Raw genomic sequence first — 27756 nt, 5'->3', positions numbered from 1 at the left:
AACAGAGCAGTGCTGTACCCTACTTCACCACTCTTAACCATGGGGAAGAGAGTATGAATGGTGCCTATGGACCAATAAAAGTTTCTCTTCGTAATGAGATATGGGCTGAAAGCAAGCACTGCGTTATCTTTACAGCTGACTTTCACGTTCTAACATTTTAGGCTAATTTTCATCACGAATAAAGTTCATGGATTATTTTATCAGTGCTGGCTAATGCACGCCCATGTCCAGCCTCTCGTAAGCCCAAGACAATCCACGTACCTGTTCAAAAGGCAGCTGCAGGCAAGTGGAAATGAGACCTGAGGCACTGTGAGATTCGCACCTTATTAAAATGTAGGCTGAATTCCTTACAGATACCCATTCAGGTATCTTGTATAATCTTCTATCGGGATTGTATCTCTGCTTCAGTTTGTATGACATTACCTGTTTTGTATAGGACAAAGGCTCGCTGCTGCTGTCAGTCCTGTTTCAGGCTCAATATTCATCTGCTCCTTTGTGAATGCCATTTTTTATCAGGCGTCCAGAAGAGCATCCCTCTGCCGACCCGCCGTTTCCCGACACATCACTCTTTGGCTTGCGTGATTTCTGGGGAGACAAGCTCAGACCTGGATGCTTTTCCTCTCTGTGGCAGAGAAAAGGGACGTCTCTGGTGCCTGCTCTGCCAAGAAAGTTGATTCATGTGTAAATTACCAGTTGCCCTTTATTTGCTCAGTCTGTGGAGAGTACACACGCAGATAAAAGGCTCAGTGGGTCAGGACTGAGTACGTGCCAGTTTCTCCCGTGGCTACGATGACAGGGTTAAGGCTGTTGTCAAAGATTATCAGACAGGCTCTGACGTCTTATCGTTATTTACTCACGGTGTGGCACATAAAAATAAAATTCGGCACACAGGAGGCTTTTGCAGCATTTCAACCAAGTGCGCATCACAGCTGCATGGTGTCGTTATCATCAGGCTTTAGTATCAGGAGTTTTGCACATCTGTCTTTATACTGAAATGCTTTGCTTTAAATACCTGTTACACCTAGAGTGAGAGCATGCTCTGGGCTTCTCTGCAGAAAAAAAAAACAGGTATTATCTGAGCAAAATCACTTCTAAGGTCTTACATAAAAAAGTGGCAGAGGGAGGGTTGCACTAGTTTTGCACTGAAACCCCTTCAGAGTTTGATTTCATGTGCTTGTAATTCCCAGTCATGGCACTGAACAACTCTCAAATTCTTCCAGCACCCTGTGTTGTGTCTCATTTAATAATATAGTTATAATATATTTGTCTACTTTACAACTGTATTTGTATTGGCATATGAAGTGTGCAGCAGCTGGGAGCTGTGTGGGGGTGGCAGAAAGTTATTTGATCTACAAAATCAGTTACCTGTCACTCAGTTGCCTTTCACTGAAACATAATAAAGAATCATTATGGGCCTATTAGCAGCACTGATGTAAATGCATTTTATGTTCCATTTTCAGATCAACAGTTACCCACACAAAAATAAAGTTGTTAAGTACAAGCTTCTTTGTTTAAGAAGGCAAATCATAAATCAGGCATGATATTAAGCCTATGAAATGTAAATTCAAGACCCCAAGGGTTTGATCTATCAGGTCAGCTTCAGCTTAAGCACTGAGGGCTATCCTTCCCTTCAATAACCAGTAGACAAAGTCGTCTGTGCTAATGTACTGCTTTCTACTGTTGTAACAGTGTTATGAATGTTTAAAACGCTTTTGGAGGGGAGGGAAGCAAGCCTTTTAATATATTTAAAAAACATGAAATTACATGGCTCAGACTGGATTAGGAGATTGAGGGTATAACTTGTTGCGCATGGGTTTTATATCTCCCACGAGAATTCTTTTTCATTGTTATTAATGATATCACGTTTTTGTGTATAATATTGATGCTATTGAAATCACTTAACAGCTTTATTTGCCAGAGAGAACCTGTCTAAAAAAAGAAGGTTGTTAATGCTAATATTTTGAAATTCACCTCGCATCCCTTGTTACTCTTCTAGTTATTTAAATTCCATTTTGAAAATTCCGACAGTTTCAGAATCTAAGTTCCCTCTTGATCTTATCAATAGAGTTTGAAGCAAGTGTCTTCAAAGCCACCAGTAAGTGCACTTTTTGTCTCTTTTTATGGATTAGTAAAGCCCACACCAGGGATAAGAAAATTTGGAATATGGTAAAAAGCCAGTCCTTCACAGTTTTGTTTTACCTTCTGCACACTTCTCCAGTTCATTTTATCCGTCCCTTCTGGCACTTCTGGTCCCTCCCATGGGGTTTGGTGATGACACATGAGAAGGAACACCATGCATCCTAGCTCACGTTCAGCATCTGGCAAAGGAAAGGTTTGATACCTTGGTCCAAAAACTTAGTTGGTAATGCCCAAAATTGAGCCGCTATGGGGAAATGGCAGGTTACATCCAGGTAGGAATTCAGTTGGAGCATTTGACACCATGAGATAGCAGCAAATGACAGCAGTGAAGGCTACAGCTTGACTAAGTCTTGATTTAATTGGATTGATATGTTCTTAGCTGCACACCTACCTAGCTGTACAGTATCCTTAGTTCTAGTGTGATGTAGCCTTATCAGGTTAATAACACATTTTCTGAAAGGTATGTTGGTAACCCAGTCTCAAAAACACTCAGAAAAGTTAGTAGAGGGATGGGGTTTTTTTCAGTAATATCAACCTGTTTGTATAGTAACAGAAGTGAAATATTTGGCAGTTCTGTATGTATACAAATATGCTTCGTGTATGTAAGTATGGAGCATAGTACACAAATATACCATTTACTTAATATAAGCAACAACATTCTGTGGCAATTTTCCTAAGAATATATTTTATACATCTGTGAGGATATATGTATGATATAATTATATAACAAATAAAAATATTTGAAGGTAGTGAACAGATTTGTTTATACGCATAGTCATTTACTTACCAGGAGAGCTGATCTCAAATGCAGAATTCTTATTTACGTTATGCCATAAAGATGCATTCATATACATACAGAACTATACATAACAACACGGAGCAAATATCAGTGCTAAAAATAAATCTTTACCTCAGAGAACTTAGTGTATGGCATACGTGAGTGCTGTGTGTTAAATTATGGTACAGATTGAATGAATATTACAGTGCAGTTAACTAGGTGTGTGACTTTTGAATGGGATCCTACTTTATCTTAAAGACAAAGCAAAGCCATGTGTTTGATGTAAAGTTAAAAGCAGGCAGATTTTCAGGTGGGCTTAACGTACATTTGTGCATGAGGAACATATACACAGTTGCATGCCTGGTTTGTGTTCACAGGCATTGTGATTTATGAGCACAAATAAGTAAATATGTTACAAACTATGTATGCACTTAAATGGCATGACATTTAAAAATTTGCATGCTATTTGCATGACATTTAAAATCTGATCCCACTGGAGCAGGCCCTGCTACCCAGTGGGGAGAAACAAGCAAGGGAGGTCATAGAACTAAAACGGCTTTTGGCAACTTTCCTGATTAAATGTGGGACCATTGCAAAGAGGAAAAATGGCTGCACATGATTTTGCGCTTTCCATTACATGTTATTAATTAATAGCAAACAACTCTTGTGCAGTTTTAGACCTGAGCTGAGTTATTACTTCTAAGCAGCCACATTTCCCATTCATGTAACTTAATGGCACAAAAAAAGTTTTGTTGTTTATTATTATTTAGTGAAGGCAGAAAAGCAACTACAAAACTAATGTAATGTCACAAAGTCAGTGTAACAGTAATTCTTAGAGCTGTGCATCTCACTGTTTTCTGGATTACTTTGCAAATAATAAATCAAATTCCTCCTCAAGGTGACATGTCAGTAATTTCAAATTTGATTATATGAAGGATGTTGATACATTTCTACATGAACTAATCTTTGATAGCTCAGCAGACTGACAACCTTAACACTTATAATGCCCCTTTGTGACAGTGTGGCACACTGAAATAGTGTTAAGCTACTTAAATCTATAAAACCGTGGGGATTCTGGTTGGGGTATGGCTCAGCAAGCTTGACTTTGGCCTGTTCCTCCTAAGAGGATCTGGGACATGGAATAACTGTTCAAGAATTTTGCTGGTTTTATTTTTAATGTCATAAATGAACACGGATGGGACTGAAGGGGAATAGCTACATCATCCAGTACCATGCCCTACAATGTCCAGCTTCCAGGTGAAGGAGATAAATCCCAAGGGATCCATATGACACTTGATCCCCATGACTGTAGAGTCGTGAACCACGCCACATGTAAAGGCAAAAAGCAGAGGTTTTAAGCACTGCTACCTGATGTGGAGTATTTCTCTGTTGATGGAGCTGTGTGAAAGTGCCAGCTTTTCATCGTTCTAGTCATTTTCATCATTCATAGTTAAAACTTGTTACAAATTCATGGCTCAAACATTCCTCTTAGCAAAAGTGCCAGAGAGATAAATATATGGGATATAGCTGTTTAAGAGAGAAATGTTTGTGCTAGTGCCCAGTTTGCATTCAAGACAAAGGTAATAGAAGAGTTCTTGTCCTGAAAATCTGACCAGTAATTGGAGAGTTTTTAGGAAATACTTGAGAGGCTGATGCACACAAGGGCAGTCTCTTAGGGCATATGCATATATGCCCATGGTAGGAGAGACGGCATTTTCCCTCCCTACTGTCTCATGAAATTAAAAGGGTACAGATAGGTGCACGAGTTGAGAGTCTCAGCTGGAGTAAATCAGGGTGCTATAACATTGTGCCGGTTCAGAGCCACTAAGAATTGGGATTTTGGCATTAGCAGTTTTTGTACTGCACAGAGCAAAGGTATGGCAACCTGTTGTGGTGAGCAAAACAGACTCCCATGAGTATGTACAGCAACATCCATCACTGCCAAGTCCAGGAGGTACGTTATGATACAGCAACAAACAGTAGTTGGTAATATTTAAAAGACATTGGCCATAAAACATGGATAAGAGTGTGCAACATGTGTTGTGTTATCTGAATGGTAACATGATGCATGAGCAGTGTAATTGTCATAAATATGCTGCCAAATGTGAATGTTTGTACAGGTGATTGCTCTTTGGGCAGATTAATGCTTTCATAATTTGCCTGGCTTGTTACATATTTTGTGTGAGTATTAGGTACCTGCTTTTAAGACTGAGCCTTTTATGACTTGGCTGGACTCAGCAGATTTTCTGTGCTAGAAATTGATCAATTAAATTGTTGTCTGGGGGTAACTGATTCTGTTTGCTGTGGAGTGGCCTGTGGCTGTGTCGCCCTTCCTTTTTATCTCATTCAAAGAATACTGTCATGTTAGCAGAGACATGTATGTGCTAACAGCTGAAGCAAGGAAAAAAAAACAGTGCATGGTTGTCATTACAAAATAAGTAACTCATTATACGTCATGGCATCATACATCATACAAAGTAAAAATTCAGATGCAGTGGTTTTTCCTATAGGATTACCATTAAAACTGCTGTTGCTATGTTTATGATGTCTTGTGTGATTCTTCAAACTGTTTTTCTCATTTGTTCATTTTTTTTAAACTGTTCTGTCAGCTAAACCTTGAAAAATAAGTAACTGTTAGCTAAAGCCATGGCAGCAAACTTCAGGGATGAGTCTAGAGATGCATGTGATGTGATTAAGGAATAATACTGCTTTTAGTGACCAGCCATTCTTAGCTCCAACAGTGTATGATGTGTTCAAAGTTTTAATTGATCAATGTTACCCACTACTCTACACAGTGATAGACCAGTTGAAGCTCATGCTAGAGCAAACAATGGCAAAGTGCAAACATTTTGTATTTTATACTTGTGCTTCTACATATGTTGTGTACTTCAAGGGTAATTTGTCCCCTGCAGCGAGTGCAGCTCTGCAGCTCCTTTCTTGCACCACTAGATGTGCAGAATGGTGGCTCGTGCATCCCCAGACTGAGCCGTCCTGTGATGTCCATCAGGACTGGCATGTTCAGCCCCTCACGGTGTTGCTCAGCTCCTCTACTAGTTTAGATGCTAACACTTCAGGAATTTTTGGTGGACCACCTTAGGAAAAAATTGCAGGAAACCAGTTATTTTGGCTTGATATGAGGTTTATTTTGAACAGGTAGGAAACCATAATAACAGACTACTACGAAACAAAGGTTGCCTCACTTAAATGTCTACAGGGGGGATCCCTTTCGTGCGCACGATATAATTAGGGGATTCATGATCTCTTCAAATTACTGCTGGTCATCATCTCATGAAGGAATTAAATAATAGAAAAACAAAGCTTTCAGTTACCTTGTTGTGTACCTCATCCCTCTATTTTTCCATAACAAATTATTATTTCTGCATTATCTCTCATTCTTCATGGCGATCACAACAGCATAATGCAACTACGCTCTCAGGTTGAAATAACAGTTACCATCAGGTAGATTAAGATAAAAATATGACTTCTAGGTTAGTAAATATGACTGACCATTAGAGGTAGCTTTGCTTTTCTTTGGCTGCTGGGAAGTTAGGTGACCTGGAAACTTTGGATGTAATTAGTATTCTCCTTGGGAAGCTGGCAGCTCATGGCTTGGATGGGCGTACTCTTCACTGGGTAAAAAACTGGTTGGGTGGCCAAGCCCAGAGAGTAGTTGTAAATGGAGTTAAGTCCAGTTGGCAGCCGGTCACAAGCGGTGCTCCCCAGGGCTCTGTTTTGGGGCCAGCCTTGTTTAATATCTTTATCAATGATCTGGATGAAGGGATTGAGTGCACCCTCAGTAAGTTTGCAGATGACACCAAACTGGGTGGGAGTGTCAATCTGCTGGAGGGTAGGATGGCCCTGCAGAGGGACCTGGACAGGCTGGACCAATGGGCCAAGGCCAACTGTATGAGGTTCAACAAGGCCAAGTGCCGGGTCCTGCACTTTGGTCACAACAACCCCATGCAACGCTACAGGCCTGGGGAAGAGTGGCTGGAAAGCTGCCTGGCTGAAAAGGACCTGGGGGTGTTGGTTGACAGTTGGCTGAACATGAGGCAGCAGTGTGCCCAAGTGGTGGCCAAGAAGGCCAACAGCATCCTGGCTTGTATCAGGAATAGCGTGGCCAGCAGGAGCAGGGAGGTGATTGTGCCCCTGTACTCAGCGCTGGTGAGGCCGCACCTGGAATACTGTGTCCAGTTTTGGGCCCCTCAGTACAAGAAAGACATTGAGGTGCTGGAGCATGTTCAGGGAAGGGCAACGAAGCTGTTGAAGGGTCTGGAGCACAGGCCTTATGAGGAGCGGCTGAGGGAGCTGGGGTTGTTTAGCCTGGAGAAGAGGAGGCTGAGGGGAGACCTTATCGCTCTCTACAACTACCTGAAAGGAGGTTGTAGTGAGGTGGGTGTTGGTCTCTTCTCCCATGTAGTTAGTGATAGGATGAGAGGAAATGGGCTCAAGCTACTCCAGGGGAGGTTTAGATTGGATATTAGGAAAAATTTCTTTACGGAAAGGGTAGTCAAGCATTGGACCAGGCTGCCCAGAGAGGTGGTGGAGTCCCCATCCCTGGAAGCGTTCAAAAAACGGGCAAAGGTGGCACTTTGGGACATGGTTTAGTCTAGTCTACCCTTGATTGGTTTAGCGTGGACCTGGTAATGTTAGGTTAATGGTTGGACTGGATGATCTTAAAGGTCTTTTCCAACCTAAACAATTCTATGATTTTGTGATTCTAAGAAGCCACATGAGCGGTGCCTTTCCACAGGCAAAGATCAGGGAGTCAGCTCAACTGCGAGCGAACCAGTGGTAAAAGATCATTGCTTGCAGTGAGACTCTTGCCTGCAGATGCTCCAAAAAACCCTCCCTGAAGCTTGGGAACTTGGTAAAGGTTTTTTCCATTAATGAGATTAATTGCCTATTGACATTCTTTAAAATAGCCATCAGATTTTGCTTTCGATACCTGTGCTTTTTTTATCCCAACACTTGAATTCGTTCAGTGCCCATGTAATGGCCAATACACATTTCATAGCATTATACTACATGAGTTTCCCATATCCAATCTGTATTACATTCTCCTTCATTTACTCATTGTACTGCATTATAAATGACATTATTTCATGTTCTGCTGCAAAAGCCCAGTCTCTTTGGACCAGGTCTGCCTACTCCCAGCTAATAGCTGCAGGCCAGTGGAGGAGCCTAGTGGAAAAACACACAAGTGATCCTCAAGCGCAGCACAAAACTCTACACAATACAGACAAAAGCTGTACCAGAGCAGCACCAACAAGCACCGCCCCCCTGAGTTTCACCCCTGAGCCATTCTGGCATTTACTAAACTGAGTGTCCTTAACTTGTCCCTTCAGCGTGTGTGCTTCAAATATTCCCATAATGTACTTTTCTGTGTGTAATTTGTTTTTCTTTAACCATGGTAAGATGAAGAAGGGAAATTTTATCATGTGGTGCTTTATGCTGCAGGTCAGCTGCAGAGGTGGAAATTTCAGATCCAGAGTTTGGGCTCAGACACGCAGGCTGGTGAAGTGAGGTAAAGGACCTGAGAGTATTAGAGTAGTAGCTTGTCACCTTCTCAATGAACCACAGCTGAGGGAGAATGAAGCACTGACCCAGTCAGTCAGTTTTGTCTTTGCTCAGAGAGGATGGGTCTTCCAGAAGGCTGCTCTCAGCTAATTTGGAAAGTCGCATCTGTCTGTGGTCCCCGAGCTTTCTGCCTCTCCTCCCCTCCATGTCTGCCCTCCTGTCCCTGCTCTGTCCAGACTGCCTGCTGTCCCTCATGTCTGCATCCCAACCTTTCTTTGCAGCCTGTTTCCTGCTTTTCCAGGTCTTTCCTTCACCTACAAACCCACCTCTTTGGTATTCCTGTGCCTCCTCTCTGTGATCTTTCTGCACAGTCAATCTCCTCTCTCAGTCCACTCTTCCCTCTGCCGCACCAGGACTAGTTCTCCTGTCTATTTCCATCAGGCTGCTTTTTTTCCCTTCTCCCCTTGTTTCGCCTGCATTTGGAGCCCAGACCAGAGTGCTGCCTGTGCTTAGTTCCCGTGCCTGATGCCACAATCGCCTGCAGCATCTGGGAGCAGCAGTTGCAAAAAAAAGTCTGGCTCAGCCCCGTCAGCCCTGGGCTGGAGCTTGCCCATTGCAAATAGCATCTTCAGAGGAGTCTTTGGCCCATTCAGCTGCCAAATTCTGGCAACTCTGTGCTGAGCATATGCAAATGAGACTTTTCAAAGGCTTGTGACGAGGCAAAAAGCTGGGTGGTTTTTCATGGGAACTGCAAAAGGACAACAGGGACCCTACCTTCCAAATTTCAAACTATTCCTGTGAAGAATAGAGACACAGGAGCTGCTCAGTAAAATTCTTGTAAGGCTTTCTTTTCTTCTCTTTTCTTGTTTTTTTTTTTCCCCAACAGGGGCAAAACATGTTTTTCCTCAATCTTATTTCCTGAAGTGACTAAATCCTTTTAGTTGAAACATAAAAAAATAATAATAATCAGCCTGAGGCAGAGACAGAGCATGGGAATTTTCATCCCAAATACTTAGCTTGGCAAAATTTATAAGCAACTGAAAACAAGCCCTTATAAAGGGAACTGTTGAGATCCCCAAATACAGAGGACCTACTTGCATTACACACAAAAGTCAGATAAGAGTATCTCCGTGACCCATTTGGGACACTAAACCCAATTAAAAAGTATCTGCTTTTCATGTTTCAGAAATCCACATTAAGTAATGGGTGCCCTAAGAAAGCATTTTGGTTTTAGCACTTCTCAGGCCATACCAAAGCTGTTGCATCTAGTTGATTTGCTAAGCATGCCTGTCACAGATTTATTTTATTAGTTTTGTTGTTTTTTTTTTTTTTTTACTGAAACTCTTTTGTTGTGAAACTTAATTTAAATACTTGCACACACATCAGAAGTCCAGTCCAGTCAGCACTGTGCAAGTTCGGGGGCATGATTCCTTCAAGGTGCAATCCTTAGTATCTCCTGGGCAGAAAATAGGAAAATAATCACAGATGATGTGGTTCTTCATTCAGACCAGTGGCAAAAAACATTTCCCACCAGCACCCCTGCACTTGGGTTCCTGAGACAAGTCCTGATGCTTCCACCTATTGCCTAATCATGGTGGTGGGTGGGATGCAGTTCCACCACGGGGGCTGTGGATTTGCATTCCCCACTTCTCTTCTTGTGAAAAGAGCAGCAGCATCCGCTCCATCTGCAGTGTGGGGCAGGGTATCCTCTACGCAAGGGCTCTGCATGTTTCTGCAGCTGCAGAAGACATGACCCTGGTGAGGAAGTGTCACTGCTCCTCTCCCAGCTGCAGCTGCTGTCATGGTCCTGCTTCACTGAAGGCTTTTTGGCACGGAAGCAAGTCCCATGGAAATGTGATACAGCTGTATTTTTGCCTTGGTGTGTCAGCTCTTGGCGGGAAGAAGAGGTAAATCTTCTCTCACGGACCCGTTTCTCCTAGGCCTTTCCTCCCCATCCTCCCAATGCAGACACCCAGGTACACAGACCTCAGCATGGGGCAAAGCTCCTGAGCTGCCTGGCTGCTGGTTTCCCCAGTTTCACAGAAGAGAGCTCCGCACAGGAGCAAACCCTGTATTTACAGTGCCCTGTCCCCTTGGTTCGCATTCCTTCCTCACTTGGAGGCAGTCCCTAGGCTTTCGGTGTGTCTGAATGCAGACCTGGGCAAGCAATACTGAAACACATGAAAATTTGGAGTATTTGTGCTGTAAAATTCCATGTGGTTCCTGCAGAAAGTTACAATCGTGGCTACAGAGATATCAATGCAAAGCATTCGTGTCATTCTGGTGCTGGAGCTGAAAAACATGTCAAAACAGATGGGGATGTTGTTGACTGCAAGTTCTTTGCTTTTTAGTCAGTCATAGATTTTTCTCTTTTCACAACAGACTGGAAAAAAATGTTTTCTTAATTTAATACGGCAATATATTGTGGTTATAACATTTCATTTATCCCCAGACTAACAGGGAATGTGCTATATGTGTTCCAGCCACAGTGCAAGTTTTCCTCAAGTGCTTATATATAAGCTCCCCTCTAACTTCCCTCTACAGGAGACTGAGTTTTCATATTAACTCATTGCAGGATCTTTTATGAGCAGTGACTGTCAAACTGTGCTTGTCTGTGCATTTGTGCATGCTGATATTGCTCTCATTTAGACTAACTTCATCTCCCACCTCAATCTTGTTTTTTCCCCATGCAGTTTTTTTCCCTAATATATCAACAGTTTGTTTTAAACTTGTTTTGAAAAAACAACCTACAGTGGTTTAGACAAACCAAGCCAAATTGGAGCAATAAGTATTAAAAGATATGCACAGGGCACAAACAAAAGAATTCCCCAAATGTATTTAACTGATTTTCTTCCTGCTTTTTTTAATATAATATTTGTGGGCCAACTGTGGCAATAACTGATAATTTTAATGCAAGATGACATAATTCCAGTTCAGTGATTCTTCAGAGAGAAATTACCACGACAACTTCTTTTCATTTTGTTCTAATTTTATGAAAAAAACCTTGAGATTCTTGATGTAAGGAAAATAAAATAATTTGTATCACCAAGTTTTGAAACTCATTTAAATATTTCATCTCTCTTCCACTTCCAAATATATTTTCCTGGCAGGTTCTTGCGTTTCCATCTCCAGCTCCCAAGGTTTACCATCTTTCTAGCTGGGAGAGACTAAAGTTTTCTTCAGAACCCACTAAATGTTTGGCAAAAGATCTCTACCATGACGTGAGGGATCTTGCTTGCTTTTTCTCGAGCTCCACAGTCTGACTTAGCAGCACTGGTTCTGCTGGAAGACTCCACATGGAAAGATCATTTGTTAGATCAGAACCGTATTTTGAAATGAAAATTGTGTTTGGAAATGCACCAAGGTCATTAAGCTTCATTGTTTTCTGTCTTAGGGTGTTGGGGGGTGGGGAGCTCTCTGGCTGGTGGGGAAATCATAAATTGTTTCTTCAACATTGAGATGACTATGTCAGCTTGAAGATACAGCTTTGGATCTTGATTATTTTTTTTTTAAAAGGGTAATAGTGAATCAGTCCCTATTTTGGAATAAATATGGTCTCCCAGGTGGAGCTTATTTAATTATTACAATGGTTAAATGAAATGGTTAAAAGCTTTCCTGCTCTGCAATTGGATGATTAAAAATGGATTAGCAGAAAGACCCTGACTTTGGGGCTGCTTTCTGTCCAGTTGTGCTTTTCCTGTGGATGCAAGGCAGGACGCGATCCAGGAGAAACCCCTGCGTGTCCCTCACCCCACTGGTTCCTGGGTCCCACTGAGCCTTCTCCATCTGCAGCTCAGCAATGGGGCCCCACCGGTCACACATGGAAACCCACAGTGAGCAGCCCCTGCTCTTAAGTTTGTTTGGTTGGGTTTGGGTTTTTTTTTTCCCTTATTGTGAACTTAATATTTCCCCTCACATTCATCGCAGACTTTTGAGTTCTCCCTCCTGCTAGTGGCAGACCCACCTCCCACGCTCAGGCTCGTGCGTCTGACTCCCGTAGACAGGGATGTCAAGCCGGGTGTTGGCGGAGGTCAACGCATCCGAACACGCAACGTGTCTTCTCGTCTTGTCTGCCTTACGGCTGCCTTCACTCTGCGTGCGCCTCGCTTTGCTGCTGCGATGCCAGTCTTCACCGCCTCCCCGACCTGATGCCTGTCTCGAACTCATCGCCGCGTGGCTGGCTTGCCGCCCTTGCATCCCAAACATCACCCACGGCTGATTTTTGGTGGTGGTGTTCAGAAGAAGTAGAAAGCAAGGCAGGTGCACAAGGGAAACATGTTGAGCACTTCCACACAAAGCTGCCGTTTGCTGCAGCAAGGAGGAGAGTTAAGCGGGGAGTGAAATGCAGCTTTATGGTCATTAATCTCAAATTCTCCCTCTAATGACATCTCTGAGGTTAAGTCACAGGAAGTGTGATATTATTCAGCTTAGTTAAATTTAGTGTAATTCACATCTGCAAAGCCTTTGCAAATTAGTGTTTAGTCTTAAATTGCCAGTTTCCATGATATGGGAACTTCAGAGTATCCTACACTAAGTCTTGATGTGTTATGAATTAGGGTGCAGAAGCCTGAAATCCACATGACACACCAAAAAACCTCAAGTTTCTGAGTAGTTCTGAGGCAAATATGCAATTAATTTAGTTTGCGACACTAAGCAGCTGGGATGGCACCCTTACAAAGAATTATTTCCCCCTTTATTTGCTCTCTCAGAGTAGATGCTGGGAACAGCCACTGGAGACAGGCTCTTTTGCAAGGCCATGTTTATGAGCCGCGGCATTTGCCCGGCGCAGCTGATCCTTGCCGCACATTTCACCTCATTGGGCTGTAATAGGTGCAGACCTGTATTGATTACTGTGACTTGCAGGAGAGAAAAATCTTTGCGCTTCAGATTGGGTATAAATTATAAATAGCATCTCCAAAGGCTGTGAGTTACAGAAATGGCATTCTTCTGAGACAGCCACATGTAAAGCTGTTGTTGTAGAGGTTATTAACTTTATGATTGCAGCACAGGTGTACTTGACCCACAACAATGATCATTGTCCATAAAACCCCACAGTCGGGGTTCAATCACCTGCCTTCTTCAAGAATGTTCATTATCAACGACCAGCAAAGGTCATGCTAATAAAAGAAGGTTAACGCTCACTATATCGGTGTAAATTCACTGGTGAAACAGCACTGTCTTCTTGCCATCTTTCTCACTAATACAGCTATGCAGACTCCTGTAAGTGGGTTATATAGGTCTTAGGTGTGCAGGATGTACATGTGTGTGTAAATATGTATTTGTGTACATACATACACAGCAGCTGATGAAACGCAAATGAGAAAAATGTATCTGGTATGGGGTAGCCATGAATGACTTATTGCAAGTCCACAAGGGCTATTCACACCTCAAATTCACAAATTTTTTTGCATTTTTTTCTAGCAAATTTTTTATATTTACTTGACAGAATTGAAATTTTATCAAAATTAACAGAGTCTGTCAGTGACTCCCAAAACTTGAATTTTTAACTCTATTTGTTACTTGGTGTTTGTATTCTGGTGGCCCAGCTCCATCTTCGATCGCATTTTACAAACTCAGATGTGTTTCCTTTCCATTAAGTCACTAAAAAATGTACTGACTTTCCGATGAGACCATCATCATCACCTAGGTGAACTCCTCATTTCTATTCTCATTCAGGGTAGGGCTGCTGCTGCTCTTTTTCTGCCCTCAGCACCACACCTGGGTGGTAGGTGCAGCTGGTGTCCAGCTTTTTTAAACACCTGCCAAAGCCATATCTGGGACTTTCTTTTCCTCTTAAGAAAGAATAAATGTGGAGAGAAAGGATGTGTTTGGCAGGCTACAGCCAGCAACTAGAAGACAAAGTTGTTGGTGAGGGGAGACTGGATGGATGCAGTAGCAGTGAGGTTGAGGAGGTCTTGGTGAAACAGGGTTGAAGAAAAGTCAGGAAAAGGCAGAAACTGGGGGGCCATGAGGACAGGAGAACTGAGGTTGGTGGATGGGTGAGATGCAATAGGATCAGGGCCAGGTGGTGGGCAAGAGTTCAAGAAGAGCTGAACGGTGGGCAGGTTGTTGGGGAGGAATTAAAAAGTGGATGTCCTAGAGAAGTAGGTGTCCTGGAGAAGTAGATGTCCTGGAGAAACAGGTGTCACAGATGGAAGAAAAACAAGCAAGAAAAGGGAAGAGATTTGGGGTAAATGAAGCCTCGGCAAGGAGTGAAGAGGGCATTCATCCCCCTGAGGCTTGCGCACCTACTCAGCATTATGGAGTGGTGGGGCCTCTCTATCTGCCTGAGACCTGTGAAAGTATTTGCCCTGTCAAGTCCAAGGTGTTTCTGAGTGTGTACAGAACCAATGCTGTAATAAGACATAAGCTTTAAGGTCAGGAGCTGAGGCGTCTGTGGAGTTTAGGCACCTCGGGGGTTGGTGAGCAGCTGAATCGGGATTTTCAGCATCAGTTGGGTTTAGTCTGTTAAGTTTCATCTCTCTTGATGTAAGGAGGTGAGGTCTTTTTGGCAGCTGGTGGCACCTGAGCAGGTGTCTTGTGGGAGCAGGAAAGCTGGTGGATGTCCTCTCTTTGCTCGCCCCGTTTACACCGTGTTGCAGCAGCAGCCATCAGGAGTGGAGGACCAGGTGCAGATGAGTCTTGCTCAGGTTTCCTCCAGGAGCAAAGCCAGCATTGCAGAGGCAGCTCCTGGCTTCTTGTTTTTTTATCTCTTAGCCATAACAAAATTAGCTTCTGAAGGAAAATCAAGGGGAACTGCCCTTCCAGAGATGCTGTGCACCAGAGGACCAGGCAGAAGATGGATGGTGCCAATGGCTTGTTGGAGGGGTTGGGTTGGGTTGGGTTGGGTTGGGTTGGGCTGGGTTGGATTGGGGCCAGCTGAAGGCAATAGTCATAAGATGAAACAGACAGCTTAGTGAATACCATTCCTGTACCTATGAAAATATTCTGGGCTTGTGTTGACTGTAATCCTTTGCCTACACAGATACAACAGGACACTATAATTCAAGCAGAAATTTCAGGGGGACAAAAATCCCTTTGTAATGTTCCTTATGCAGAAGATTATAAACATTTTCCACTGGGCTGGGGGGGGGTGCATAATTTATTCAGTAAAGGCTTACAATGTATGAATTCAGATTTTTGCTGAAATTATAAAAACACTGGGTGTTTGCTGAGGTGCTTCATACCACATAAGCATTTCCATTGCAGTTTGTTCCATAGGCACAGGCTCGTTCCTGTACCTGGAAAGACCTTTACTTCCGTAACTGCCTACATCAGCACCCATGCCAGTCTCCAAGCTCCACTCCTGATGTGAAAAGGGGGAGAAATATATCCAGCTGCTCTACTTTAAAATTGCTTTATTGCAATTGCAAATCTGTGCTTCTCCTACTAGTGATTAAGGGCCTTTTTCCATCTTTATTACATGGGGTGTCTCTACCATCACATAAGGCGGGATTTTAAAGCGTTGATGCCCTTCCTAGCTGCTCTGGGTGCAGGCACTGCCATTTCCACAATGTTGCCTTGGCTGCTGTGTTTTTGGGAACTGCCAAAGCAGGGTCAGTTCGTGCTCACGCTGCTGGTACAGCTGTTCTTTGGGTGATTTACATAATTTCATTTGCTTGGTGGGTTTTACAAATGTGTGATATTCTTCACTGAAGTAAGCTGACATCAGCATTTTCTGAATTATTTCCAATAATTAATTCTCCATCCGGATGTTCGATGGCACAATTACTATTTAGGAACAAATAATCATGAAACACCATTGCAGAGAGTAGCTATTTTCTAGCGCCTGGTCCTTTCACGTGTCCAGTCCTGCTGTCATCAGTGAAACTACTTGCATAAGCAGTGCTCTCCCAAGTTAGCAGAGCTTGCCAGCAAGGGCTACACTTCAGGTCTCTGCCCTAGAAACACTGAAAAGCTGCGGAATTTTGGAATAAACTCAGATCTAAAAGTCCACCCTTCAGTATTTCAAATTCAATTAACTCACAGGTACTGCTGTGGTACATTTTAGATGTGTTTAAATACATTTTTAAACACAGTGTGCTTGTTAACACCAGCAGTGTTGCTCAGTGAGCAGAGCTCCAGCCTTGGGCTCGGCAGAGCTCAGGTCCATTCCTCATGCTGCCACTGGTCTCAGCTGAGCCTCCCAGCCTGCAAAAGTACAGTAATGGTGACTTTTGCCTTAGCAAACTCCGCTAGACGTGCCTTTGCAAAGCAGTGGGTAGAAAGAGATGTAACTGACTGCTTGTATGATGCTGTAGCATGTTAAGATCTGTCACGTAAATTAGTATTTTTCAGGTTTATAACCTGTGGAAGCTTGGAAGCTTAAATACTTGTTTTTCAGTGGTCTCGCCCAAGAAACCACGTGCATGTATGTTCTCTTGGGAAGTGTTGGGTTTTGAGCAGGTCAAAACTTCTGTTATTTAAAAGATAATTTTCCTTTCTCCTGGCTGAGAAAATGATGGTTTTCAAATGCTAAATACTTTATTTGTGCTCTTGGGTGCAATTTTATAGGGTTTTTTTTCAAATTCATGATAGGAAAAAATGCATCTACATTTAAAAAATTTAGTTAGCTCACTAATGTGTGTTATTCAGATGCTTCAGAGCTACTGTGATGCACCCTGTGAATACAACCAACCTTACATGTTGCCTAAATAAAGCCAGTAAAGTCACAGACTATTAAAAGACAGGGCTGGATAGAAAGAAACTCAAGGAGGTATCTAATTTGTCCACATTCACCAGGGCAAGGTCAGCTATACCTGTAATATTCCCACAAGATGGTTGTCTAACCTGTTACTAACTTCCAGTGGTGAAATCCTGTACCTTCCATAGGTATGTTCTAACCCAAAAAAAATCTTTGTAAGATGTAACCTGAATATCCCATCTCACATTCAACAGGTAAAGAATTTTTATATTTGTCTTCAAATACAGGTAGAGGTGTAGCTACAGGTATGGGGGGAGAGGGGGGAAGAGAGAGAGGGAGAGAGGGGGGGGAGAGAGATTATAAAGGTGTAGGTAGATGTGTGGATAGAGATAGAGATAGATATAGATATAGATATAGATATAGATATAGATATAGATATAGATATAGATATAGATATAGATATAGATATAGATATAGAGAGACATAGATATAAAGATTACATAGAGATGGGGGGGGGGGGGAGATTTACAGATACATAGATCTAAATAGAATTTCAACCCCTCCCTACTTCTCTCTGCATGCTACACCATTTTAACATGAGTTTTTAAATCTATAGTTATATAATATCAAGCACATCTATACTGGACCCCTCCTTCAAGGAAATGGCTTGCTCTCCTGCAAGCATTCCCTGCGTGAAATGCTTGTCTGTGAGAGTGTCATTCAGTAACACACTGCAGGTCTGATTCAGCCAGCGACAGGTGGGATGTTGTAACACTGACAGAGCAGAGCGTCCCCCGAGCATCACGTGGCATTTCACCGGGAGCAGGCGTTCAGCAGCTTTCCCTACAGCACAGACCCAAAGTCAAGCATCCTCTCCCCTCAAACTGGGTCCCTGGGAAGCCTGACATGAGCTTATCTAGTGTCCCACCAGTTGGCTATTTTCCTTGCTGCCTGTCACTGTGCAGGGCAGCACCACAGATGTTTGGCGAGCGAGGTATCTGCACACGAGGCTCTCATGGAGGCGACCCCACCACCGCCTTGGTGCAAATTCTGGGGGGGCTCGTTGTTTTTCATTGTGGCTTCCTTTTGCTTGGCAGTCGTGGAACGATGCCGGGGTGAAGGCTGTGTTTGTGCATCTTCATCTTCATGGTTGCCTGGGAACAGCCAGGGTCCTGGTGCAAATTTGGGCTGTTTTAGCCTCAGCAGGTGGGTGACAGCTCTGCTGCCTGCCACCACCCTTGTCCTTTGACGGGTGACCAACTCTCTCCCTTTCCCCTTCCAAAAGCGGGGCCGGGAAGGGCAGCACCTCGGAGAGGTGTTCGTGCAAATGCTGCCAACCGGGGAACCCCCCCAGGGGTGTGGATCTGGCCCCAACATCTGGTCTTTTCTGCCTGTGCCCACAGTCAGCCAGTCACATGGTGTTTGTTGCACAGGTAAGAGCAGATCTCCGTGGGCTTGCCCGTTTGCCCACACTCCTGCTCGTTTGTGCAAAAGACTTGTGAAATTTTGGACACAGGGATGTATTTGCTTTTCAGGACTAGTCACCCCAGAGCAGCAATTCAGACTAGCCCGCAGCCTGCGATCCTGTAGCTCTTCTGTCTCTTGAAATGCTATTTAATCAGCCTGCATTTTTAACTGTTTGTGATTCCTTCCTTTTTTTCAGCACAGTTGTGTGCAATTTGTATTACTATGACAATTTTCATTGGTATTAACAGCAGTTCTGTCCTGGACGCAGGGCACTGCCTGGTTCTTACTGGGAAGTCCCTATGGCTGTTTGATACTTTTTTTTTTTTCCCCCTCCCTTTTTTAATATATACTCAAAAGAAAATGACTTGACTTTTGGTGACCCAGAAAATGACCTGACTTTTGGTAACCTGTGCTCAGGAGGGAACGACCTTACAACTTTCAGTTATTTGGCCAGTTAGCGCGCACAGCAGCAAACAAATGACCCGTGCTTATGGGACTGCCCTTAATATTTAATGAATAGTAGTGAAAAATGACAGCTGTGTTAGCCTCCTGTCTCTTTCCTGCTTTGCAAACCTTGCTTGCGCTGAGCTTTTGCATGAATCTTTGCATCTGTTGCTCATGGGGCAAGAGGAATTTATTAAATATTTTGTTACCTTTTTAAAACACTTGCTTCTTGTGAGTAGTTTGCGTGTTGTAAACGACGGGTGGGAAAAAGCTGACTGCAACTATGGGAGTTCAGAGTTGTTTGTTCTGGGTTGGCAGGATGCTTGTTCTGTTTCCATCATCCCACAAAAGATATTAGAGATAATAAATGTCCAACAAAAATAAACACTGGTCTGTGTCACAGGAGATAATAATGAAGTATAAAATGTCTTTAGTATGTGTAATCTATTCTCTAGCATTGCCACAAAGGTTCCCACAATTTTCTGTGGATGAATATTGCATCTGAACCAGTTTACTGTATGTCTAAGCCCCCTTTATAAGCTGTATTTCATTTCTTCAGATTTCTCTAGTTCTTCCCTCTTGGTTCTTCCAAAGAATTCATTTCCCTAAGCAATTGCTTTTAGATTATTATCATGCCCATGACTCCACAAACTATTACTTCTTAGCCAAACTAAACACACCAAGGTTTGGGGTTTGTTTGGTTTTTTTTTTAATGTCCCCTCAGAAATCACTTCTTCCATTTCATTATGGAATGAAAATTCTATGATTCTATGATTAATTGGTGTACGGCTTGTCTCTTAATTTCACCTAAGCTTTTAACCTTTCTTTACCATTGCCATGTCTAGAAGCACATATGCAGAAGCTCCTAAGGTCATTGGTTCTCAAAACTCTTGAGCTAATGGAGTCCTTCCCAATTTTTCCTGAAGCTCTCATCCTCCCTGTCAGAGGTATTTAGTGGTTTTAAGCAAGGTATATTTTTTTAATCTCCTTTTTCCTTAGCTGTACTGACAAAGCTCTGACAGCTTCTTCTGTTTTGGGGTTTTAGACCTGGTGGTTTATGTCAGCAGAGCAAAATAGAATCATAGAATTGTTTAGGTTGGAAAAGACCTTTAAGATCATCCAGTCGAACCATTAACCTAACACTGCCAAGTCCACCACTAAACCAATTAAGGGTAGAGTAAGAATTTCATGTTTCCTGGCTTGGTGGCTGGATTATTTTTTAATGAAAGTAAAACTAGGAATCATTAAGGTTGGAAAGGATGTCTATGATCACCTGTCCAACCATCAACCCAACACCACCATGCCCACTAAACCATGGCCCAAAGTGCTATGTCTATATGTTTTTTGAACACCTCCAGGGATGGGGACTCCACCACCTCTCTGGGCAGCCTGGTCCAATGCTTGACTACCCTTTCCGTAAAGAAATTTTTCCTAATATCCAATCTAAACCTCCCCTGGTGTAACTTGAGCCCATTTCCTCTCATCCCATCGCTAACTACTATGGGAGAAGAGCCCAACACCCACCTCACTACAAGCTCCTTTCAGGTAGTTGTAGAGAGCGATAAGGTCTCCCCTCAGCCTCCTCTTCTCCAGATGAAACAACCCCAGTTCCCTCAGCCGCTCCTCATAAGGCCTGTGCTCCAGACCCTTCACCAGCTTTGTTGCCCTTCTCTGGACACACTCCAGCACCATCATGTCCTTCTTGTATTGAGGGGCCCAAAACTGGACACAGTATTCTACATGTGGCCTCAAAATAGTTGAGACAAATAGTTGTGACAGACACAGTAATGTCTTCCTGTGCAGATCCATAGGATCCAGGAATCATAAATGGAGAAACTTGAGGAATTAAAAGTAGTTTTGTGATTCTTGATAACATGTGATGCACTGAAAAGTAAAAAAAAAAGTTAATGTTTAGAAATAACTGTGCGATACAGAAGTCATTTAATAGCATCCAGAAAGATGGATGCAGCAGAGGCAGGAAGTATCTTTTTCTCACACATAAATGCAGATTTGAACATATCATTACGCTATTATAGAGTTACAGAATTACAGAATTTCATGTATGTCTTATATGAGGACTTTAATACTTATGTGTGTGTGTCTGTGTGTGTATGTAGATAATGTGAGAAAGAAATAAATTTCCGTTGATTTATAGCTTTCAGGAGGAAAAATCCTTTCGGAAAGGCATATCGCACTCACGTTCCCAGGTCAGAAGGGGTTGGCTTATTTGTTCATTTATTTGTAAAGGAACAATAAATTGTGTTGCTTCTCAGAGTCATGGTAATAACGATAAAACACGTTTCATAAGTTTTGAAGTGCTTCTGTTTGTGCAAATGCCCCCCAAAAGGCTGCATTTCACCCTCTCAAGCATTCAAATCAAGTTTTGATGAGGCTTAGGGCCTTTTATACTGGTGTAACTTAAATCATAAATGTTAAAGCAACCGCCGCCAGTGTTTGGGGACAAGATTGCAAAGCTAATGTCGTGCCCACAACTGGCATTAACACTTCACAGCATGGCCGGGTCTCAGCATGGTCCGTGACCACGGGGACAGAGCTCACTCCCGCTGGAATGAATTGCAAACTCCGCTGAGCAAGACAGTTGGTGAAGAGCTGCCACGCTCTCCTTCCCAATGGGGACTAAACCCCGAGGCGTGGAGCACCCTTAATTGATTTTGAAACCCGCGCTATTTAAAGACGAGCCACCGCTTGGAGAAGCAGACCCAAGGTCAGCCCTGTGGCTAATATCTGTGGAGAAACTTTTCAACCTGGAAACTTTTCTCTGCAGAAATATTCTAGCATGGAAAGCGCGTACAGAGATCTCTCTCGGCTCCTGTGCAGCATGGGAAACCTTTGTCCCACACATCTTGTAAACGCGGCGGGGGGCCACCATTGTGCCCTGCATCTCCTGAGCACCACGGGAGGAGGCTTTTGTCCAGCACAGTGGGCAGACACCGTAGGAGGGCACCTTTGTCCCGCACAGCCGGTAATCGCTCTGCGAGAGTGAATTATGGAGATTGCAGAGCTCCATCCCTCTGCAGGCGCTGTGGTTTCAGACAGAGGAGTGGAAAGGGGAGGCGGTGAAAACGTGGTAGCACATGTGCGTGTGAACGGCCACTGGGATCGTTTGCCTGGTTGTGTTGCACGGCCGCCCGTGCAGGCACCAATCCTGGTTTCATTTTTTGCTTTTCCCCTTCCTTATTTTTCCTACCCATCTAGGCTGCCCTTTTTTATGATTATTTCTCTGTCCCTTCTTACATTTGCTTTATCCCTTATTCAATATATCATCTGCTAATTATCTAATTCACTAACAAGTGCTGTCATTACTCTTCCACATCACTAATAACCATGTTTAAAAGATTTCAGCCCTAATACCAATCCCTGTGGGACTTGACAGGTATGTTTTCAACCCTGTATCGTTACATATTATTTGTCTTCTCAAATGCTCTAGCCACTTCCCAAGACATGCACCAGTGCCCGTTTCCAAGACAGTCTGAGATACTGTATGTTGTCTCACAGATGCAGAGTTATGCCTCTCTTCAGCTGAAATGTAGTGAACCTGATGAGCTATGATGCTGTTCCCGACTTGCGGTAGTAATTGTGGAGAGCAGAGTCCCAAACTGCGACCCGGCAAGGAACGGCGATGAGATGAGTTGAGATGAGATGCTGAGACTGGACCCAGACTGCAGAGATGCCGTGTGCGCTGCGGGTGCCGGTGGACATGCTGCTTACATCTAGAGCCAGCACAGGCACGGCACCACACAGTTGGGACCTTCATTACCATTAATCTCAAGTATTGAGAGATCTCCCTGGCTGGAGTCAAGTGACTCATTTGGAAACAAGAGGTGTAGGGGTGACAGCAGCCCGTTAGAGCGGTGAAGGTCATGATCCATTGTAAGTGATTCCCCAGGTTCCCACCACCCCCGAGTTGTCAGACTGACCAATGTGGAAAGACACGGCAATGCATAAATGTCTTGCCTGCTGATTTTTGTGATTCAATAAAGTGGTCAAGTTTGGGTTTTATCTCTTCTTGTCAAATCTGAGCCAGTTCTGTTCTAAGGCTCCTGTTGCCCTAAAGGCACTTGCAATTTTTTTTTAATGTTGATCTCTTACATTACTAATATTCAAAGGTAAATTTTATGCGCGGTTTCTCAAATTAGTGTTGTCTTTCTTCCGACACCCCCCCCAGTCCTCTGGTGCCTACCTGATTGTGCATGAATTCTCAAAAATAATTGCCAGTAGTTCAGCTAGTTCATTAACTGATTCCCTGAAGACCCTCAGATGCGTGTCATCCAGACCTGATGATTTGTATATTAAATTTTTGCAAGTATTCCCTCACCTGATTTTTTTGTATCAACAACTGTATTGGCAGGTCTTCATTATTTCTAATTGTCAATATCTCTTTGTGGTGGTGGGTAAATTGATTCTGAAACTTGATCACCATTTTCCAGTCATTACTGATTTCACCTCACACATTATTGGATCTACCTTCTCTTTGGAGCTCCTTTCCGACGATGTTCTGTATGTGTGAAAATATACATTCAGTTCTCCCTACCTCTTCCCATGCTAGCAACTGGGAAGATGCTCTGCTTTTATGGCGTTTCTCTCATTTCTCTTTGTGGGGCTGGGAGCTGGGGGGATTGGTATTTTTTTTCTTCTGCGACTGTAGCCTTAGCGTATTTTAGGATGTTCTAGCAGTCTCCCACACATAACAGTTTTTATATGTCTTTTTGTTGCAACATGCTCCTAAGATTTCTCAAAGAATCAATGTCTGAAATCACTACAAGTTGTGCAACAACCCGTCACTTAATATGGTGTATTGAATCATGAAGTTTAGCATCATGGCCATGGAAATTAGTGAGCACTAAGGGTATATATACCTTAGAGGACCTTGGCTTTTGTACAACTGCTTCTTATTATCCGACTCTCACAAATGGTTCTTTCTATTAAAAAATAGATGGCTGCTCATGCATTTAATTTAGATTTGACTACAACTAAATACACAATTGAGATTGCAGTTGTCAATTATATTTTTCCTCTGGTGAAAACCCTGTGGCCAAATCTGTCATTGCCCTTAGGACATAGCTCCTCTTGCTTCTGTCTAATTTTCTGAGCCTCTGGTATATAAATCATAAATGCACAGTCTGTGCAGTGTTAAAGTTTTAGGGCTCTCCCTTTAGTAGTAGTTGAATGTGAATACGTAAGGACAAAATTTGACCTTTAAATGACTATAAAGGGCCAAGGCAGATACTTAGCAAGCTTTTCTTATTGCAATATTAATCAAGCAAAGAATCATCATAATCCTGGAAACTAAATAGCCATTGTAGTGATTTTATCACCAGGGAAATTGTTCATCTGTCAGTAAGATTGTTACTAGGAAAGGGAAAATAGGAAGTGTTAAAATTGCTTTAGAATGCTGAATCATTGAGTCCCTCTAGACTCAAAGCTTGAATTGTTTTTTGAGAGGGATGGGTTGAGAGGGGTTGCTACAGGAAAGCTGTAGGTTAATCAGTTTCAGTAACACCAGTGAATGTAAGCCTGAGCTCTCTTGAGGACATGAGGAGAGTGCATGGGAGAAGGCAGGATGGAGAAAGGGACGAGGAGGCTTCAGAAACTTATTGTTTTGCCATTTTTTTTTGTTTCTGGATGGCCCTTTCACAGAAGAGGAAGGTTGTTGATAAAAAGAAAAAAGAAAGGAGGGGGGGGCGGGGGGAGTGACACACAGCATAATGTTCCCTGTCTGTATTTTTGTCTAATTTAATCCAGTGGATATTAATGAGGACAAATACGATCAGGACAGAAGGAGACGGATGCAGGCAGGCAGGAGCAACAGAGACGTGTCTGTGTGGGAAACGTCCTTGTAGGGCCGAGAAAGCCGCATGGGAAGACGTTTTGCCTCTTGGGGCTCAGCGTGATGTTACTGTGCACTGTGACACAGGTGTGTCAAAGAGACCTACCTGTGCAGGAGTGTCCTCGGGGTGTGGTAGAACAGCCTGTCCCTCCATAAAACCAGCTTTGGTAGATGACATAGAATCATAGAATCATAGAATCGTTTAGGTTGGAAAAGACCTTTAAGATCATCCAGTCCAACCATTAACCTAACATTACCAAGTCCACCACTAAACCAATTAAGGGCAGAGTAGCTGGGGTCATCGCATGGTGGCAGTGGGTAATCGTAGCGTACGCAACCATGCCGTAACCTGAGGGACAGGTCCCTTAGGCTGCGCGTTGTGCTGGAAGGGGAGCTTTATCATTCTGCCATGGTGGGACACCTCAGCGTACGGGATGACCCTGAAATGGGGAACAAGTATTGGTGAGTGTGGGTGTGTGGTGGCTCTCCATAGGGAATGGGCGAGATGGTCTGCATGGAAAGCCACTGGTAAGATATGACGGACCGCCTCCCAGCAAAGAGGGTTTGCTGTAGGATGGATGAATTTGGAGGTGGAACATGTTTGTATAAAAGGTGTCTCTGGGAAATTTGTGTAAGATGTCATGAATCGTCTCCATACAACAAACGTGGAGAGGTGGGGGGAATCTGTGTGTGCACACAACGTGGATCCTCTTTGTACAAAAACGTCTCTTTGTGTGGGAAGTGGTGTCTTTCTGTAGAGGGCTTTTTTGGAGGAGCTTGTCTGATGGCTGCCTGCAAGTGAGCGGGGGAGGGAGACGTGACGGGTAGCAATTCAATCAAAGACTTTCTGGAGGGGACAGCATGTGTGGAGCCAGCAAGGGCACACCAAGGACGGCTACACTCAGGGGCATGAAGGTGGACGAGTGGGTGGTGCTGTGCTATAGCATCCCTGCATTCCCGGGGACCATCGGCCACCCCGCATCCCCAGGGACAGCCAGCCACCCCATGTCCCCCGGGGACCATCAGCCACCCCATGCGGCATCCCTCTCCGCTGGGCAGGCCACAGCCACCATGTCCTTCATTGTTGTCACCCCCAGATTGTGATACTGTCACAAAACTGTTGCTAGGCAACAAATGTGGTTACCGGGTCTCAGCGAATAGCTGAAGGGGAAAGCGAAGTGTTGCACCATTGTAGAGTAACCATAGCAATGACCTACTATTACAGACTAAAGAATTATCATTAACAATGTTAAAGTATCAAACAGAGGCCCAGGATCCAGAGACTTCCAGGCAACATCTCTGCATAATTGGGTTACCCAGGAAGAGGTCCCAACTCTTTCACAGCCCTTGGTTCCCTATCTCCATTGTCTTGGTTTTGTTTTGGGGGTTGTTGTGGGGTTTTTTTTGTTTGTGGGGTTTTTTTTTGTTTGTTTAAATAAAGCAAAGGCACCATGTGTTAAAGGAGACACTTGAAAAACAATAGAAGCTCCCACCAAAAAGAAAGAGGTAGAGGTGAATCTGTATGCAGAGAGAAGACATAAGCAGAAAAGGTCCACTTTACTGCCTCGGTATCATGTATGGGCTTGTTGGGAAAGGGTGCACAAAGGATGCCTTCGTGATGCATCAGTTGTTCATGTCAGGTGTTCTCTTTCAGTTATAAAATGCATATACCAGGCTAAAAGCAATGCAAAATGGAAAAGAAACAGTACACCAGCCCTGAAAAGTAGACACTTCTTTTTTTCCCCAAGTTAGGTGGAACAGGTGAGGTGCTTTAACGAAGCCTTACTTAGCAGCATGCTTTGGAGTCTGGCTTTCCCAGGCCCAAGGTGCGTTCAGGATCTCTGACCTGTGGTCTGTGCGGCCATGCATGGGCATGTGTATCTGGTGTGTGTGTGCATGTGCAGTTGTTGCTGCCCAGCTACTCCCAAACTCAGCAGCAGAGCCACCCCAGCCCCCCAAGCTCCCCCAGGACCATTCGCTGGTGGTTGTATGGCCTCCCCGGTTTTTGCATTAACACCCCTGTGAGTGGGGCGGCAGCGGCAAAACGACCCCCAGTCAAACTGTCGCCTTTATATTTTGCAGGTACAGAGCGCCATGAATTAACTTCCTGGAAGAGTTTTCCATCTATTTTCAAGTTCTTCAGCGAGGCGGTAGAGGCAAAGAACAGCTCAGTGAAACCAGCCCCAACACGGCGCTCCAACAGGATAAAATACGAAGAATTGTAAAAGAAGGGGAAGGGGGTGGGGGAATGAACAACACCAACCTCTTCACTGCTTGTTTTCTGCAAGCAGTCTCCCAGCCCCTCATTAGATTGTTTTCTTCCTAGAGCACAGGGTCGTGATGTATACATCTAAATAGCGTTTTGCATTATTTCTAGATGAGTGCAACTGTCAAAGCAATATGGGTTCACTGGTTGTGCTTCCTGTGGGCTGTAACTTGAATTTCGTGCTGCCCATCAGCACGCAGATTAAGGCTGACAGTGGTACTGCACAGTGCAGCGTGGTGCAGCTCTAATTGCCCTGACATAGCCCTGCACCAAGCTGATGCCAGAATTTAACAGCTTCGTCGTGGTCTTATCGCCTGCAGGATTTTTTACTGCTTCCTTCTATTCTGTGACAGAACAAAATGGGAATTACTCTTTTTTGAAGATGGCTCTAACTCAGAAGTGCTAACCAGCCCGTGATTTTACACCCAGTAGCCTTCTCTTTCTCTGGGACCAAGTGCGATCAACTCTTGACTCTTTCAGTCTCTGCTGGTAGGAGGGTCCAAGAAGTTTGGTCTAGATTTGTAGGAAAGCCCTTTTGTTGTAGAGATTTTCTCCTCCTGCCAGATCAATGGCATTATCTGTAGATCTTCTCTTCCTTTTGAAAGCTCCACTTTAAAAAATGCCTATTCATTAACTGGCTGAATCACACT

General features: G+C 43.6%; 1 protein-coding gene across 1 annotated transcript in view; it reads left to right on the top strand.

The window, feature by feature from the left end:
• The window catches only part of ARB2A (ARB2 cotranscriptional regulator A), a 269497-nt gene extending 242427 nt beyond the window's left edge, over positions 1-27070 (top strand). Inside the window, exon 11 of the mRNA XM_075726337.1 lies at positions 26923-27070. Coding sequence (XP_075582452.1) covers positions 26923-27065 — 143 coding nt within the window. The 3' untranslated portion in view covers positions 27066-27070. The remainder of the gene's footprint in view (positions 1-26922) is intronic.
• The last annotated feature ends 686 nt before the right edge of the window (positions 27071-27756 follow it).

Source organism: Pelecanus crispus, chromosome Z, assembly GCF_030463565.1.
Source record: "Pelecanus crispus isolate bPelCri1 chromosome Z, bPelCri1.pri, whole genome shotgun sequence".
NCBI lineage: Eukaryota > Metazoa > Chordata > Aves > Pelecaniformes > Pelecanidae > Pelecanus > Pelecanus crispus.
The sequence above is the reverse complement of the archived record's forward strand: the minus strand, read 5'-3'. Positions and strand labels throughout refer to the sequence as shown.